Genomic DNA, 18,468 nt, shown 5'->3' on the forward strand with positions numbered 1-18,468 from the left:
CAATTAACTCATGCAAACACGGAAAATTCAACGACACGTAAGCCCAGTTTTCATCTCTTGGCAGGTTGAAGAGCTGCACCACTCAGTGTAAACGGAATCCCAGCTCATTTCCACTGCTTGGTTCTGCTCCGCCGTGCTGAGGACTGAATTCATCATTTGCCTCACTTCATGTACATGATTGTCACTGGTTTCAGTTGATTGTTGAGTATTTTGGTATTGATTCTATTTTGTTATCTCACCACCTCTGTAGAGTTATTTCTAAGTCACTTGTAACTGTTACATCAAAGGAGGGACATCTGACCATTCAACAGTATTTTTAGTCCCTAGGGAACGTCAGTAGTCTGTCAAAAGACCTATAAAATGTCTTCAGCTGAAGATGTCGAAGACAGGAGGTTCTCATTCGAAATGAAGACAAGGTGGAATCTGATAGAACGAGCGGGGTTGGGGCAAGGGAGGGTCATTCTCACGTGCAAACAGGCCTCTCCCTTAGGCAGCGCCCAGAGCAGCACTACCTCGCTCAATCAAAAATCTAAAATCTGAATCCTTTGTGTCTTTAGATCAAGGTCAAAGACACCACATTCCAATGTATGTGAAAAGACAAACTGCTGGACAGTCTACCTGCCTGGTCAGATTTGTGTGTCTCACATTGCCAGGAAGCCCACAGGTCATGGTATCCCAAAGCTACTATTTCAGGAATCATCCTTCTCTGCTCTCCTGGGGCAGGAGTCCCTGTCTGGCTTTTCTTCAGAACCCTTATCTCTCAGGGTTCCCGGCATCTCACTCACATCTGCTATCAGAATGGCTCTCAAAGGCTCTTCAGAAAAGTGAAATAGCTCCTTCAACTGGAGCTTACGCCAAGTGCAGTTGAGAAGGTCTGGATATGGGGGAAGGGAAGGAAATGAAAAGTAGAAAGTGGAGTGTTCTTCTGAAGACATTCATAGGTCTTTGACAAGAGATCATGAATGTTCCCTGGAGATTAAAAATAATATCCACGAATGACCAGATGGTCTCCCACTTTTTTCAAAGATTTTATGTATTTGAAAGAGAGAGAGACAATAAGAGAAAGAGAGAGAGAGAGCATGAGAGGGGGGTGGGTCCGAAGGAGAAGCAGACTCCCCGACGAGCAGGGAGCCCGATGTGGAATTCCATCCCGGGACTCCAGGATCATGACCTGAGCCGAAGGCAGTCGCTTAACAACTGAGCCACCCAGGTGCCCCGATAGTCCCCCTTTTTAATGTACAACTTATTAATGACTTATAAACACTACAGAGCCTGAAGAACTTTCTATCAAATTCCCCATTTTCACCAGAAGCAATACCCTCCCGTGTTACCAAGGAACAACCTGAAAGTCAGGGAAGTTGAGGAAGTGAGGAGAGGTCAAGGCAACACTACTCATGCATAATACCAGAATCCAAACCCAAGTTTACTCCAAATCCATGATCTGCTCAGCCACCCATCCAAACGGAGCACCAGAATCATCACAGCAACTTTTTAAAAACATGAGCTCCCAGCCCCACCCCCTGCCTGCTAGCTCAGAATCTCTGAGAGTAAGTTCGGGACTCTGGGGGATTTTTAAGCCTCCCAGGTGATTCCTCAATGAGCACGCTAGCCACTGCGGTCTCCTGTTTGTGGCTACAGGTCGATACTGGTTTCTCATGTCTTATTTACACAAACATTCTCCCCCCTCCCACCCCATTTCCAGTGATTACAATTCACTTGTTCTGTAGAACCAAATTGAAAACAATAAGAAAAAATTTTTTTCAGGCTGAAGTAATCATCTAATCCATTTTTAAGAAACCGCACACGTTCTTGTGATTAAAAAAATTATATAAAGAAACCAGCGCAGAGCCAAGCGTTTAGCAACACAAGTTAAATGCTTCCGTCTGTTTTCTCTAGCTATTCATAATTTAAAAACCAAGAAATATGGGGGTGTTAACCAAATCTTTTGGTTCAAGGACCAAAATTTCTTTTAAAAATCTTAAATATCAAGGCCTCTCTGAGTAAGACATTAAGACAGCATATTATTATCAGGTGCTGGAAGTATTACCATTATAAGCAATTGACATGGATGTATTTGATCAGTTCTTCTCATAAAATCTATATGCTTATCAAAATGCCCTCCATCCCCAACCAAAGGTAATGTCCCACCTATCTTCCCCAGGTTGGAAAATAATTTGTTACTAACATACATATGACATAGATCAGAAGCCCATTTGGAGAGAGGACCACACCTCACTCAGCCTCCTCTTGGATCATCTGCAGTGTTGGCTCAGGGAAGCCCAGCACAACCCACACCACTGGGTAAGGCACATACGCGCAATTCCCACTCGTTACATAGAATTAAGTTCGTTCTGACTTACTTTTTCATCACGTCTTTAACAATACTGTTTACCTGAAATGTGTTAAGAGGACAGATCTTAAATATTCTCACCCCCAAGTCCCCCCAAACACAAATGGTAAGTATAGAGGTGATGCATGTTAATTTAATTGTGGTACTCATTCAACAATATATGTATACCAAAACATCAAGTTGTTATACCTTAAATATATACAATTTTTATATGTCAATGATAGCTCAGGAAAGCTGTTTAAAAAGAAAGAAAAGTGGCGCCTGGGTGGCTCAATCAGTTGGGCATCAACTGTTGATTTTGGCTCAGGTCATGATCTCAGGGTCCTGGGATTGAGCCCTGCATCTCTCTCCCTCCTGATAAATTATTTTGCCACAACCCATCAAAGTGCAATAAGAATTTTCCAGTAAACACAAATTTTAGATTATTAAAATATTCTATATGATATCTATCCATATGAAGAGAGTAAGTATGCAGGACAAATGTTTTTGAGGGCAAAAATGGGTAAGTAAAATGTCTTGTGTTTATTTCATCAACTAGTGTTGTAAAATGTAAATGTGTGTGTATGTGTTTAATAGTTAATGACAGGTTTTTGATCAGCCCAAAATGACAGAATCGCAATTCATTTTTTTTTTTTTAAAGATTTTATTTATTTGACAGAGAGACATAGCGAGAGAGGGAACACAAGCAGGGGGAGTGGGAGAGGGAGAAGCAGGCTTCCCGCTGAGCAGGGAGCCCGATGCGGGGCTCGATCCCAGGACCCTGGGATCATGACCTGAGCCGAAGGCAGACGCTTAACAACTGAGCCGCCCAGGCGCCCCATCGCAATGCATTCTTCAATAAACTTGCACAATATATTTGTATTAAATAAAAGATTTTCTAAGACTCATATGCTTTTTAAGCTCATTTATATCACACCATATCTTATATCACAAACTGTGTACCTTACCTTTTGGGCTAAAACAGGGCAGATTTCAAATATTCCAAATACACAATTTCCTACTGTAGCTTAGTAAAGACCACAAACCTATCAGATTGCTTCAAAATTAAGCAGCAGAACACTGAAGGATTTTTTTTCATGAGAAAGAATGCCAACAAAGCTTATATAATATATATATATATAACCATACATTTCCTTTGTTCCCCAATTGAATGTAAACTCTTCTAAAGTAGACAGATGGTTTGCACAAAGAGCTCAATAAACATTGGTTGAATAACTTAGGCTCTCTCTATTGACCCCCACCCTACCATATATCATATCAATACTACTAGCAAATACCAGAAGGCAATTGGCTCTGAAACCCACCCATCCCCTGTCCTTGGGGAAGAGTCAGAGTTTAATCACCTGAGCAGAATTTTTTATTGAGAAGAGTCATCACCTGGTTCCCTTGAATACAAATAACTCACTGGATTCATTAGGCTGTCACAGGAATTCATAAAGGCGCATGAGGTGCCATGAACCTCACTGGTACAGTGAACTTATTCTGGTGACAACACTCCTTTTGTAAGAGAAGGTGTAGGTACGGAGCCGAATTCTCTTGCTAACTGTTGGTTCTCCTTCATGCCAGCCACCCTAAACCCCAATGAAGCAGAAGGACCCTACCATAAAAAGAGCCCTTTTCTGGCTGCTATCCCATGCCCCTTTGCCTTGGAGTTGCTCCCATCCCTGTAGCAGAAAGTTGGCCCCAGGGTTGGGATCACGAACCAGATATTCTGTTGCCTGCAGAAATGCGCATGCTCACTTCATAACCCTGTGCACGCCCAGTAAAGTGTGAAGCTCCAGCATTAGCAGCTGCTTTTGGATGCTCATTTCTTTAGTTTTGTTCAGCATCCAGTTGATTGAGTCGCTTTACAATCAGGCTGTTGATTTTCTTAAGATCGTCTATGTCCTTTCCCTCAGCTGTTAGTCTTCTTGACACATCATCCATCTTGTTTCCAGTTTGAACTTCAAAATAGAAAACAGACTGTGTTACATTGGTTTCCAGGCTGTTCCATAGGGGCTCGTTAGTGCCTTGTGTCGGAGCTTAGCTGAGTGCTGAAAGGTCCCCTTGGCAGGTCCCCTGCTCCCATATCCCAGGCAGCCCAGAAACCCGGGAGAGAAATTGCTGAAGACTCAAGTTATCTACCAAGTGGATTATTTTTATAATTTATTGGGGCCAGCCTCGACTACCTTTGGAAGCTCTGCGCTGATTTTGGCTGAGAAACATCACTGTGAGCAACGGAGGGAAACCCCCAGCATGTCTCATTATGAGCAGGGATTGTTACATTGTCTTTTTCAGAGACCTCTTCTCAAAAGGTTTTCGGCTCCTCATCAGGAAATGAGGTTTTCTGGGTTTCAGCCTCTTTTGACATAGCTCTGCTGGTTCTGGATTACCAGCCCATAAACAAATATGTAAGAATTCCCCTCAGACCCTCCTAAGAACAGAGACAATACTTTCAAAATAAACAGAACTGGCAATGAAGTCAGCTATGGAACGGAACACGAGGTCTGCTGATCACAGAGTTAAATTTTCCAAGGCATCTTTCAGGAACTAATGATGTTGGTAACATGCCACGAGGCTTTCGTGGATCAACTAATGTGGGAAGGGCAACTAGACATTAGCGCCTCCCCTCCAGGCTTGGGACAAATTGTTGCCCAGAAGCTGCTTCTTCCCCAAGTTTAAAAAATTAGGATGGATGAATTAGGGTCCAAGACATGAAGGAAGGATCTTAATTGAGATTTCCTGCAGAGCAAGGCAGGAATCCCACTTGCTCCTGGGGGAGAATGTGAAACACATGAGATCCTTTCCCCTCTTGGGAACCTCCTAGAACATTAGTCAGAGAAGGAAGCAGCAGTCGTGTTGGCTTAAGCATGTCCCATGATACACTGATTCCAAATTAAATTCCAAAAAAGAAAAAGAGTTGCATGGGCAAAAAAGTTTACCGAAAAATTATATACTAACTTGCCTCTTGGAAACTCACAGGAAGTAAAAAAACACTTTGAGCATTAGCTCACTCAGCAATTCTCAAACGCATTTGACCATAGAATCCTTTTTTTCTCCAGGCCACACTTAATAATATCCCATGCACCCAGTATTCTCTGGAATCCACTGCTTGGCCACTAGAAACTGCTACCAGAGGCATCCATAGTAATCTACCCTTGCTGTCTATTATTCCTTTTTTGGACAGAGATTATGACAAAAACAAAGTCCCCATAGGGTTTTTATTTTTTATTTTTCTAAGATTTTTATTTATTTACTTGAGAGAGAGAGACAGCGAGAGAGCACAAGCGGGGAGGAGAGGGAGAAGCAGACGCCCTGCTGAGCAGGGAGCCCATTGCTGGGCTCGATACCGGGACTCGGGGATCATGACCTGAGCTGAAGGCAGACGCTTAACCGACTGAGCCACCCAGGCGCCTCAAGACCCCATGGTTTAATAAGAAAGTAATCAGTATAAAATAAGTCTTCTCTCTCTTATGTAAAAAGACCAGAGTTATAAAGAATACGGGTTCTTTCTCATCCGTGAAAAGGCTACAAATTTGCACTAAATCCCACTGAGAGCAAAAAGATTTCCTTGTTAAAGATGAGCACAGGCCAAGTTCAGATGCCTGAACCAACTCTGGTCTTAGGTTAAGCTTTGTCCGAAAGCCACAGGAAGTCCTTACTTCATTACTTCAGCGTAGGCAATGGAGGGCAGGGGAGCTCTGGAGCCAGGCAGATGAGGGTGTGGATCCCAGTTCTGCCTCTGATTAGCAGGGTAAACATGGAGAGGTAAACTCTCTGGGCCTTAGTCTCGCATTGATGAAATAGAAATATTAAATACTATCTGAAGAGGTAAAAACTGAAGATAATGGATTTGTGTCTGGCACAGAGCAACTGCCCAATAAAGACATTCTTTATTCATGTCTTCTTTCCATTTCTTCGTATGACTTTGCCCTCAATATAAAACACCAGCGGCAAATTTAAAATAAACCATATTTATAATGACGGTGACAAAGTGCATGCTCTTTGAGGTCAGGCGGGAGTGTCTTTGGGCACTTATCAGCTGTGGACCTCAGGCACGGTAAATAATCAAAGCCTCAGCATCCATAAAACCAGAATAATAGTAGATCCTACACCACAGAGCTGTTATGAGGTTGTGAGCAAACAGACATCAAGTGCTTCGCCCAGTGCCTGCGACAGTGAGTGCCCAATAGATAGTATATGTTATCAGCATTACCCCTAATCTTACCACCTATCATCCCACAGAAGAGAGGAGGTCCTTTGGGTGGCTCTCCTGTCTGTGGGCATACCTAAAATTTCCTCGTAGTTTAACTCAGCCATTGTCCCAGATGCGTGTGGCAGAATGATAATGGGAGCATTCATTTTGGTTGGTGTAACATTTCAGAAGAGTAACCCATGGGCTCCTTCTGGCCCTGAAGGTTCAGGAACAACCCACATCCAACAGGCGGTCAGACAGAAGGGCACCATTACTGTACGGAGAATTGCCCTTGCAGCTTCAAGTGCAAGAAGGCAACGGCTGGGCGAGAGAGAAGCGATTAAACATCATACCTCCCTACCTGCCCCACCCCCGAGGCTGGATAGAGACCTGTTAGCTGGAAGGCGGGAGTTTGGGGAGGAAAAGGCGTCGGAAGCTCTGAAAGAGTCTCGCCCTCTGCCCACCTGTCTCCCCCCGCATCACCACCACCTCTACCTCTAATCCTGAATGAATTTAAATTAAAGGCATTCCAAAGACATGGGCTCTACTTCTCCTTGAAGATCTTTGAAGGCTACACGGCCTGCAGAGTAAGAAAGGGCAGAAGAAATGGCAGTGTGGTGGATCCGGGGGGGGGAAAGGTATCAAAGATGACTCCCTCCTCTCGGATCTGGGAAGGAGCTGAAAAATCCCGGATGATGGCCCGCAGGGGTCAGCTGAGAGAGAAAACTGGGGGGCTCGAGGGGAGGGGGCAGCAGCCCTGCCGCTACCAGGGCACTGAGGTCTGGGGGGGTCTCTTGGCTGAGGAGCTATGTGGGACAGCCCGGGTCACTGGGGGGGGGGGGGGATGGCAGCTCACACAGCCCAAGCAGTGTCAAACAGGAGAGAAGGGCCTAACACCTCCCTAACGCTGCCTCCGGGACCCTGCCCCAACCCTCAGTGCTTCCAGCTGATTCCTGAGAAGTGAGAAAACCTGGAAAGGGTTTCGAAGCCTGAATGTGACTCTGGTGCAGAGTGGAATTAATGGAGGGGTTATGCCCCGGATCAAGCAAACCGAGAATCAGCAAGGATAAGCCGCCGACCGTTTGACAGCGAGGGACTCCAAGTAAGATAGTAAAGTCATAGTAGGCATTTGTGAACTTTGGGCACTGTGGGCTCGTGTCCCCGTGACCCTCCCAGAGCTGCAGGGCTCAGTCAGGGCACCCGCCCTCCCTCTGTCTTTCAGGGAGCGTAGGTGAGTGCCAAAAAGCAGGGACCCCTTGCCGGAATAAAGTTAAACAACCAGCCACAAAGTAAGAGTGTTTAAGTAATGAGAACATGTCGGTGGTACTTACCTATTAGAAAAATCACAAAGGAAACCAGGGCCAGGCTGACAATCAGCACCATTATCAGCCCCATAAAAAATAGACTATGACTTCCATTTCCTGAGTTAGTGCCAACGTCTGGGATTTTCTCCTGGAGCGCTGATAGGAAACAAACAAAAACAACAATGACAAAAACTCCTCAGCAGGCAGCTTGTCCGCAGACCTGACCGGTCCCCCATGATTAGAGGTGTGAGTAGGGGATATGCCCATTTTCCCCTGTCATCACCCTGGAGAGTAACTTATGTTTTAGGAATGTCTTTGGGCTGGTGCTCTTTGTGAATTTTTTACCTTCTTCAACATTGCTATTCAAAAAACAAGCAGGGTTAAGCAATCTCCTTGGAAAGTTCTTTGAAGATGGTGTTAACACTGAAGGAGCAGGACCTGGGCTTTTCTCTGGGTGAGTGGGGGAGGCTACATGCGTTAAGAGTTCAGAGCGATGGAGGCTCTATCACCCTTTCCCCCAACGTGACCCCCGAGTAAAACACAGCTGGCTGGGACACCTCTTCTGAGTAGAAGGCTGGATACTCTGGAATGTCTCCCAGGAAACTCCTTGCAACATAGGAGTGATCAGTTTAGCCCACACCCATTTAAACAGAAAAATGGGGCCGACGTATTTTGGTTTCTTAGAGCTGTCTCTGGGACGGACCTGCTCTGGAAACAAGGTTCTTTTAAATGTCCTGCAGTTAAACTGAGACTGTAACCATGCTCCTAGAGCAGCTTGGGTCAGCCCGAGCATGAAGTGTCTGCATGTGGCCATCATTTTGTAAGGCCTGCGTGCCTGGTAACACCCAAATTAAATTCAGTAAGAAATAGAGAAACTTGGGGTCACAGAGACGAACGAGCTCCCTTCTGTTTTCTCTCCTACTTGGCATCCGTCCCCCACACTGTGCTGCTCGACTGTAGCTCGGTGGGTGGCTTGTGTCCTGGGCTCCGTCACCCTGAAACAACTTTTGCTTCCTAATCAAAGCGATGGCCTAAGCCGGCACCCAAACACCTGTTTCTATTGAGACTGACTGCAATAAAGGCAGGTGAAAACCCGAATGCATTAAAATGAAGAAAAAAGCGAGACCTCAGGAAGGATTGAGAAGGGGAATGATAGATACAAATGTGGGACAGTCCGAGTTTAGAATGGGAATGGAACAAGGGGCCAGGGGAAAAATTAATGCTTGTGTTTGACTGTCAGAGTTTAAGCTGGAAAAATGGGGCTCAGAATGAGCTGATCGAGCTCATTTACAATATTTAGGGAACAAAGTACACATTTAGTATTTAGCAGATTTTTGTTTTGTTTTTCCCCTCCTTTTTTTTAACCCTTTAATTGGGGCCATTTGTAATTTGTAAGCAGAAAATGAAGTTGACTTCTTTGCCCAGAAAAATTCTAATGACTTTTTAAAAGCTGGAGGAATGCGTGGAGCATATTCCAGGAACCCACTACGAAGTCAGAGCTCTCTAGGAAAGTGGGCCCCACCGGTGACCTGGCTGGGGTCCCCAGAAGGTGCAACAGCCGCCAAGAGGGAGAAGCAAACCTCTCGGAAGACCTGCAGCCTCTACCCCTTTCCAGGGAGAGACACTCCACAGAACGTCTCAGAACTCTTGAAGACAGATTCCACATCTTGCTTAAGAGTCAAGCCCCTAAGCCTGCCAAGTATTAAGAAAACAAAAACAAAAATTGCCTGATAATAAATAGCCCTTCCAGAGCTGAGGTGTTCCTAATGCCTCCCCTCCCCTCCGCCCCCCCCACACCCCCCCACACCCCCCCACAGGGCCAGATTAGCATTTGGTATTTTTAGGTGGCCTAGAAGCCAGGAAGGGCCACCAAGCCTGGGAGGGCACACATACGGAAAAGGTGCTGTGATCCGGCAGGACAGAGGTTTAGTTTGTTTAAGTCATTTATGGAATCCACAATATAAAGTTTTCTTTCTTCAGGCATGCCTCGAGGGCCGGTGTCCTGGGAATGATTCATTGTTCCTGGAAGAAAACAGTGACAGGAAGCAGAAGGCTGGGCCCAGAGCCCGGAGTCACAAGAATCACAGGCCACAGGCACATAAAGAACCCCCCACATGCATTACTTCCAGCTGAAGGTCTAGAAAAGCTGTGCTTGTCCAGAAGGAAATTTTTCCATGTGGGGACAACTTTGTACCTTTTTTTTTTTATTTGCTTGGCTTGCCAGGAAGCCCAGACTCAAGTGTGTGGCCCAGTGTGAGCCCTTTATACCTTGCTTCTCTGAATATCCTCCTCCTCTGATTTCTCATTTCTCACTGTTTTTCCTGGGCCTGTTTTTTATTTTGTAAGTTATTTTAAAATATTTTTTCTTTTATTACACTATTTATATTCTGGTGAGATACCTCAAATCCTTTGCCCAAGAAAGATAAAACTAAACTAGTCAGCCTGTGGCCCAAAGATTCTGAAGGGGGAAGAGAGTATTACGGTGAACCATCCTAATTGCATGAGGCTTTAAAACAAAGCTGCAATTTTCTTTTAAAGATTTTATTTGTTTTTTGGGGGGGTGGGGGTGGGGCAGAGGCAGAGGGAGAGAGAGAATCTCAAGCAGATGCCACACTGAGCATGGAGCCTGATGCAGGGCTCGATCCCACAACCCTGAGATCATGACCTGAGCTGAAATCAAGAGTCAGACGCTCAACCAACTGCACAAAACTGCAATTTTTATATTCTCACTCAATATGGCATATGAGTTTCTACCTTAAATGTATCCTTTAGCCATGAGATGCTGGCTGGGAGTCCTCAAGACAAAATCTTCACAAGCTTAGGTGCTACAGACAGGAACTCTATGGCAAGCTGGAGGCTCGACTCTGGGACATCTGAGGTCTCTTCCCCCTGAGTTTCCTTAGATCGAGGTCACTTACATAATACAGAATTTTAAAAGTGAGGCTTACATTTTCTAACGACAGCACAACTTCAACCCTGAAAAGCCTGAATGGATTTAAAAGGTCTATTTTAAGATGTCTGTCCAGCACAACAGAGAACTTGCAGCCCTTTAATTACATGAAATACAGGGCTCTAGGAAGACAAATTCAAATTACTATCAAAGCCGTCTCTTTCACAGTTATCTCTTTTCATAAAATGAGTCTAATAGTGATACATGGCTTTTTGATCTGAAAGGGATTGTAGACATGTTCTAGTCTGGTCCCCATCCTTCCTCCAAGTGAGGAAATCGAAGCTGAGCTGGTGAATGCCCAGGATCATACATTTAGTTAGCTGCAGAGCTGGAAGCGGGCCTCTTGCTTCAGAGTTCATGTGTCGTCCCTTTCTTCTTCACATCCCTCCCTAACCCTCTTTCAAGCCTCAGCTCAAACCTCACCTCCTCTAAGAATCAACCTGCCTTTCCTTTGTGCTTTTGCCGAATGCAGTACATTCTTCCACCAGGACACTTACACTATTTTTTTTTTTTAAGATTTTATGTATTTATTTGAGCGAGAGAGAATGAGAGACAGAGAGCATGAGAGGGAGGAAGGTCAGAGGGAGAAGCAGACTCCCCGCCGAGCAGGGAGCCCGATGCGGGACTCGATCCCGGGACTCCAGGATCATGACCTGAGCCGAAGGCAGTCGCTCAACCAACTGAGCCACCCGGGCGCCCCGACACTTACACTATTTTATAGCATTTATTGCTCACATCTTTGACTTTCCAAACTGACTGAGAACTCCTGAGGGTGGGCACCAATCCTATTCTCCAAATATCCAGCATCAAACGTATAAGCCACTGACTTACGGTAAGTGGGAGCAACTAAAATATTTTATTCAAGAGTTGAAGCTCACTATTTTCAAAAGAATTTGAGGCAGTTAATCATAAATACACTAACAGAAATAAAACTGAGTATAAAAATCCTCATGTGATATCTACCTGGTCTCTGGTAAAGTCGATAAACCTTGTGCCTGCTGATAAGCAACACACTAATTCCTGTGAACATTTTAAATTTTTCTTTCAATAGCAGTTACAGAATGAAAAAAAAGGGGAGAAACCAAATTCAGGGGAAAGAAAGATGTGAACATCTATAGGAGATCTGAAAAAAGAACCAGCCATTTCCTAAGTAGATTAAACTGCATTCGAAAATATTAAAAACCAGGAATTTCCCAGTGATACTGGAAACCCACTAGTACTTGTGGGGGAAAAAAAAAATGCTCCTGAAGCCCTAAAAAAACAGTGAGTTCAAAATGGACTGGGGCGCCTGGGTGGCTCAGTCAGTTGAGCGGCTGCCTCTTGATTTTGGCTCATGATCCGCGCTCAGCGCGGAGCCTACTTGAGGTTCTCTCCCTCTGCCCCGCCCACCACATGGGCTCTCTCTCTCTCTCTCTAAAACGAATAAATAAATCTTTTAAAAAAATGTCATGGACTAATTAAACTTTTTCTCAATCAAAGCTAAAAACTGAACAAGGTGTTTCAGTTATCCTGAAATTTTAATTAACAAAAACACATGATTCTCTGGGTACTTTAGATTAGCTACTACTAAAGCACCTTAGATACTGATATTACTGAATCCCAAATACACCCATGGAACATTCCTTTTTTTTTTTTTTTAAGATTTTATTTATTTATTTGAGACAGAATGAGAGAGCACATGAGAGGGGGGAGGGTCAGAGGGAGAAGCAGACTCCCTGCCGAGCAGGGAGCCCGATGCGGGACTCGATCCTGGGACTCCAGGATCATGACCTGAGCCGAAGGCAGTCGCTTAACCAACTGAGCCACCCAGGCGCCCCCCGTGGAACATTCCTAAGGGAATGACATGAAGTGATCATTTTTTAAAAAGCAGCAACTGCATATAAAATAAAGGAGCCTTAGAGATCAATCAAATCTTATCCTCTCACAGACAAAACCGTAGGGACTGAAGCATGGTCACAGTTCCGTTCTTCCAGAAATGCTTCGCATTTTATCATCTCTTACACTTTACTATCCCCAATACTAATATCTGATGAGGCATAAAAGTTGTATGCGTCACATCATAAGATCATCATTCCGGCCACAGCTTCTATTTTAGGCTTGGTGACTGACGCCTGGTTCATTTTTGGGTCTCTGACTTAATGTCCTTGAGCCTTAGCTTCCCCGTTAGGAATGGAATTCCTAGTGCTCAAATCTCATACTGAAGCTTAATCGACATTTACAAAGTGGAGGGCCAACTGGAAAATCATAGCCACAAAAGCTAACCTAAGAGCCGTGCAGCTAATTAAATCTCCAAATTATTAGCCTTGCTACTGACAAAGATGACTAGTGCAACATCAAATCCAAAAGCACAAAGGCAGCAACTTCGAATAAGCTATGAAGTGCCCTGAAAGTACATTTCTTCTTCAGGGTAAAGTCACAATATAAATAGATGCCATTTTCATGTATTTTTAGATTAACTACAACTGCGAATGGAAAATAAAGAACTGGCAAAGAAAACAGAGTTGGGTGTCTGTGGTTCATGGCCACCAAGGGCTTATCAATGACTCCATGAGTAAATGGATACAGGATCACCTGGCCCTAAAACCAGGACCCACGGCTGTTGGCATCCAGTTGTTGCTATCTTTGGCACCTCCATAGAAGGGCAACAATCAGCAGGGCTGGTTACTAAATTCTGCATCACACTAGCTCAGCCCTCCTCCCTGACACTGGTGTGCAAATCTGCTCATTGAGATTGACCAAAGCAGTATCCTTTTAACGGAGCCCTTTCTGAAACCTTGCACTGAAACATGTAAGTAATATCATTTTCCTCCAGCTTAGATCAATGTTCACAGCTGATTCTTTTCATCATTTAAGGACTCACTACGTACAAATAAATATTCTGACGAAATAGCTGTCTATGAAAAATGGCTTTGCTCTTTATTTTTTTCCCATAAGTGCTCAGTATCAAAGCTCAGAAATTACACACCTGTATTGCTTGCCACAGAATCATTATTGTTATAATAGGGCTTAATTCAAAGCTAATAGGAAGCTTTATTGAGTGAGTCATGGTAATTTGTTCTTTAATTCCATTTCAGAGTCAGTGCCTCTTCACATTCAGGAATTAATTTTTTAAGTCAAGTCTAAATCATTTCTATCAAAAGTTAAAAGCACAGAGCACAAGCCACAAAAAACATCCCAACCTCAAGAATCATAATTTAGGGTCGGCAGAGTAATAGCATGCAAATTACTTACAAAAATGTGAGCTTTGACTGCTAGGTTGCCAGGAAAAAAAAAAAGAACCAACTATTCAGAAGCAACGGCAATAAAACTTTCTACAAATTCTGTGGTTCTTTCTTTGCCTTCCTTCGGCGCACAGGTGCTCCTACAGGGCCCAGAAACGCCAGCATGACGTCGGTCTATATTTAGTGTTAATTTAGCCAAGCAACATAAGATCCCAAATACTAACTTTTTTCAAAATGTCTGAGGTTTTTCGTGAATATATTCCTGAAACTATGCTTTAAAAAGAAAAAGCCACCCTGCCTTGATTCAACTGGTAACTGATGAGGTTCTTATTGGACCCAAGTTAATGTCCTTATTTGGCTCCTGTGTCTGTGTAAGCGGACACATTTCTAGCGCTCCGGCCCCGCTATGCTCCCATATATGAATATGCAGTAGCGGACTGGAGCTGCCATTCTGACGACTAACTTGCACAGGACTCCGGGCCAACCAGACGACGGCAATCAGCAAGGACAGAGTAAGGGTGTGGTACTGACTAGGGGGATGGCGCCTCGGAGAGCTCCTAGGGCTTCCAGTAGCTACGAAACAGGATTGTGAGCGGGAGATTGTATACAGGCTTCAGACCCACTGCAGGCAAGGGAAGCACTTGGTCTCATCCACTTCCTTCTCTACTTGAAGGCTTTATTTACTCTGTGGGTTTTGAGGCATCTTCTTTTCTCAGGAATGTCAGGCTCTCTCTTGTGTGGTTCCCTCACACACATGCCAAGGAGCTTCTGCCCTCTGCTGTACATAAAAGGAGCTCCTGTGAGTCCCATTTGCTGGCCACAGGGACAGGCTATCCCCGCAGGATGCTGAGGGCTAGGTAGTAAACTGATACGCAGTCCTTCCGAATCCCACCTTCCACTGCCACTTCTAGATGGACATGATTCGTCCTTGAAACATTTTGTACCTCATTGAGAAAATGTTTGCTTCACAGAACTTCGTTTACATTTATATTCAGTATGGACCTCACCCTACTTTTAGGGGAAAGGAATGCCTTTTTCTTAGGCTTCATCTGTACCAGCGGACCAATTCATGGAGGAAGACGATATAACTAGTAACTGTCTTCTCAGAGGTATATTGTACATTAAAAAGCTATGCCAAATTCCGTGAAAAATGAAAATGTTTGTTTGCTGCTAATTATCATCCTGTTTTTGAAATAATCTCCCAACTACCTGTCTTAAACCATCAGACTTTTTTTTTACATTTTTTTATTCTTATGTTAATCCCCATACATCATTAGTTTCAGATGTAGTGTTCCATGATTCATTGTTTGTGCATAACACCCAGTGCTCCATGCAGAACGTGCCCTCCTCAATACCCATCTCCAGGCTAACCCATCCTCCCACCCCCCTCCCCTCTAGAACCCTCAGTTTGTTTTTCAGAGTCCATCGTCTCTCATGGTTCATCTACCCCTCCAATTTCCCCCGCTTCATTCTTCCCCTCCTGCTAACTTTTTTTTTAACATATATTGCATTATTTGTTTCAGAGGTACAGATCTGAGATTCAAACCATCAGACTTTTGAAAAAATAATAGAATGGCCTCATTTTGAGCATTTACTGTTTTTCTCTCTCCTATAGCCTTACAACCCTGTGAAGTATCAGTCCCCCTTCAGGGATGAGGAATATGAAGCCTAAGCAATTCCTTATACCAAAATCTGAATAAAACCATGTTTTTTAAAGGATTTTATCTATGTATTTGAGAGAGAGATCACAAGCGGGGAGGAGAGGGAGAAAGGCTCCCCGCTGAGCAGGGAGCCCGATGCGGGGCTCGATCCCAGGACCCTGGGACCATGACCTGAGCTGAAGGCAGATGCTTAACCAACTGAGCCACCCAGGTGCCCCTGAATTTTTAAACCAGTGAAGGGGATGAAAGTTTTTATGGCTTATGACCAATTGTCTCCACTTTTCTGGAGAACCACATTAAGAGCAAAGCAAGAGGACATACCTCATTTTATCTATTACATACCTGAAAGAGCACATCAAGAACAGTTTAGAGCCACAAGAAAATAGGTATTGCCACCTGAATTACCCGGGGGCATCTTTAAGTATTTGATTTTTATTTCAAATACCTTTATTCTATCTAGATTCAACTCCCAGGAAATTCAGTAATGTCATCAAAGACTTGAATCATGGAATGCTTGAGCCTCAAAATAAAGAACTTAGAAGGCAAGGACCATTTTAAATTCCTTTAAACCAGCAAGATTAACAAAGAATCAAGGAATGAACTGGCCTATCATACACCATTTTACTACTTTCCAGAAAACTCAAACATTTGATTACTGAGTCCCCAGTAATCCTTGTTGAGCAACCGCCTTTAATCTCATGAAAATGTACCCATCTATAAACTTAATATGCAGATTAACACTCATTTCTCTCTTCTTCCTCCTAAAACCCCAGTAAAAAGGCAGAATAGGTATAAAAATTACAAAACCACAAGAATGAAAATTGGAAGAAACAATACTGACCAAGATTTCAACAAATGTATTGAATATGGAAGAGACCGTGGTTGTTAGCCTGCCTTCGCAGGACTCCAGAGGACAATCACTAATGAGTGAGGGGACCTGCAGAATCCAGGCAGGCTCAGGAATTGGAGGCAACATGAAGTATGGAGCAAAACACAGGCAGGTCATTTCATGAACATTGGAAAACTGCATTACAGACATCTCCCAGAAAGAAAAATCTATGAATGAAAAATAAGGTCAGAGGCTCAATCCAGCTGCTCTAGTTGTCATGGGGTTTGGGCACAAAGAAAATGTGTGTGTGTTCAGTTGGGTTTTTTGGTTTGGGGGTGGGGTGCCGTGCAGGGCAGGGTCAAGAACTTACAAATATTTTCCAGATTGCCAGGGACCATCAAAGCACAGTATCAATTTTAGAACACTAAAGAGCCTCTAACAAAAAAACAAAGAAATCAGAAATAAAAACTGCATCACACTTTAATTAGAATAGAGCAACGCCTTTGAAATTCTTATTTACCTGAAGTTTTATATGCCAATCCATACTACCTTTCAGACATGTAGTACTCTCAAAGTAACTGACCTCGGGCGCCTGGGTGGCTCAGTCGTTAAGCATCTGCCTTTGGCTCAGGTCATGATCCCAGGGTCCTGGGATCGAGCCCTGCATCGGGCTCCCTGCTCCGCGGGGAGCCTGCTTCTCCCTCTCCCACTCCCCCTGCTTGTGTTCCTGCTCTCGCTATCTCTCTCTCAGTGTCAAATAAATAAATAAAATCTTAAAAAAAAAAAAGTAACTGACCTCCCATGCACCCATTTCCGGAGTTACTGAAGGAAGTGTTCCACTTTAACAAGTAAGTAATCTAATAACCAAGACATAGGGCCCAGGAAATGCAGACTCCAGCCCAAGAGAGGAAAACAAATCCCAGGACGATGAAGTCTCAGGAAACAGCTGTATACATGGGTAAGAAAGAAATTAGTTTAGACTAAAACAAGTATATAGTAGAGCTTTGACCATGTCGAAAACAGATTTAAAGAAAGTTTTACCTATTTGGGACTGTTTTGGAAGAATTAGTGATGTGGATGTAAAACCAAGACAAAATGTTGAGAATGGAAATACAAGCACAGTAAACTAGTTCAGGAATGAACACAGAAATGTGGTCGCTATAATGCAATGATGCCAGTTTAATGAAAAAATACTGGGAGAATGAGAAAAAAGTAAAAAGGCAGAAACCTTCATCTATCAAATAGGAAGCTGTCAGAGGTTTCTAAACATAGTAAATTATAAATAAGCAGTATAAGCCTATTACTCAGAAATCTGAAACCAAGGCACTAGGAAAAACCTCAAGGCTGAAATGCCCCCCTAGGAAGGGAATGGAAAAGGAGGAGCCAGGAGCTAACATTTTTCCTTATAGTCCTTGCAGTACCATTAAGCTATGTATATAGATCATTTAATAAAAATTCATTATTTAAAAGTATGTATACATACAGGAAATTGACAATTTAGGGGGCAAAAACACTACTTGCAATCTCTTTTCCACAGTTCTAACCTACTTGGGAGTACAAGGAGGTGACAGCATGCACACTCAAGTTCTGGATTCGAAGGCGGTCTTCCTCTGCACCGATCTGAGGGGTGGGCCGGACACTCGGACACTCGCAGCAGCAAGAGCGCCCCCTCAGGCCAGCCCGTGTGCAAGGAGGGGCCCCATCAGACCTCCCGGAGATGTGGAAAATGCAGGAGAGGAAGAACGCTAGTTTGTGAAGTACCTTCAATGATTTTGGTTCTTCTCTACAGTGTACATGCTTCCCCACCCCTCATGCCTCTTATTACTGTTTTCCGTACCAATACCAAAGAAATCAGTAACTAGAATCCCAATGATATGCTACAATATTATTCTACAGTAATATTCCCAATGACATTGCTACATTTTTTTCATTTATTTTCATGTGTCCAAATATACAAAGTAAGTTTTGTCTCACTCCCT

At 43.7% G+C, this 18,468-nt stretch overlaps 1 protein-coding gene and 1 long non-coding RNA gene across 6 annotated transcripts; one reads left to right on the plus strand and one right to left on the minus strand.

Moving 5' to 3' along the window:
- Positions 1–2,974: 2,974 nt before the first annotated feature.
- LSMEM1 (leucine rich single-pass membrane protein 1) lies at positions 2,975–18,354 on the minus strand. Of its 5 annotated transcripts, none has more exons than XM_064575035.1 (5): positions 17,286–18,354; positions 10,583–10,741; positions 9,722–9,881; positions 7,856–7,984; positions 2,975–4,293 (listed from the first exon to the last, which is right to left on the minus strand). In XM_064575035.1, exons 3-5 carry the CDS (start codon positions 9,843–9,845, stop codon positions 4,163–4,165), a joined length of 384 nt encoding a protein of 127 aa, XP_064431105.1. In that variant the 5' UTR covers positions 9,846–9,881; positions 10,583–10,741; positions 17,286–18,354; the 3' UTR covers positions 2,975–4,162. The 5 variants fall into 5 exon arrangements, with proteins under 5 accessions (XP_064431105.1, XP_064431104.1, XP_064431103.1 ...); XM_064575034.1 differs by having other exon boundaries at positions 2,976–4,293; positions 9,722–9,850; XM_064575033.1 differs by lacking the exon at positions 10,583–10,741 and having other exon boundaries at positions 2,976–4,293; positions 9,722–9,850.
- Positions 13,380–18,215, plus strand: LOC135362084 (uncharacterized). The gene is made up of 2 exons (XR_010406422.1): positions 13,380–13,566; positions 18,027–18,215. It is a non-coding gene; the product is annotated as an uncharacterized LOC135362084 (long non-coding RNA).
- Positions 18,355–18,468: the final 114 nt, after the last annotated feature.

This window comes from Mirounga angustirostris, unplaced genomic scaffold (genome assembly GCF_029215605.1).
Source record: "Mirounga angustirostris isolate CCGP_5_RB_7025 unplaced genomic scaffold, mMirAng1.0.hap1 SCAF_12, whole genome shotgun sequence".
NCBI classification, from domain to species: domain Eukaryota; kingdom Metazoa; phylum Chordata; class Mammalia; order Carnivora; family Phocidae; genus Mirounga; species Mirounga angustirostris.

What these genes read in the sequence shown, in the direction of transcription:
- LSMEM1 (XM_064575033.1), bottom strand. An exon ending in CGGATCACAGCACCTTTTCC is followed by an intron (nt 7,985 to 9,721) that starts GTATGTGTGCCC and finishes GTTTCCTATCAG; the next exon opens with CGCTCCAGGAGAAAATCCCA. An exon ending in CTTTGTGATTTTTCTAATAG is followed by an intron (nt 4,294 to 7,855) that starts GTAAGTACCACC and finishes TCTATTTTGAAG; the next exon opens with TTCAAACTGGAAACAAGATG.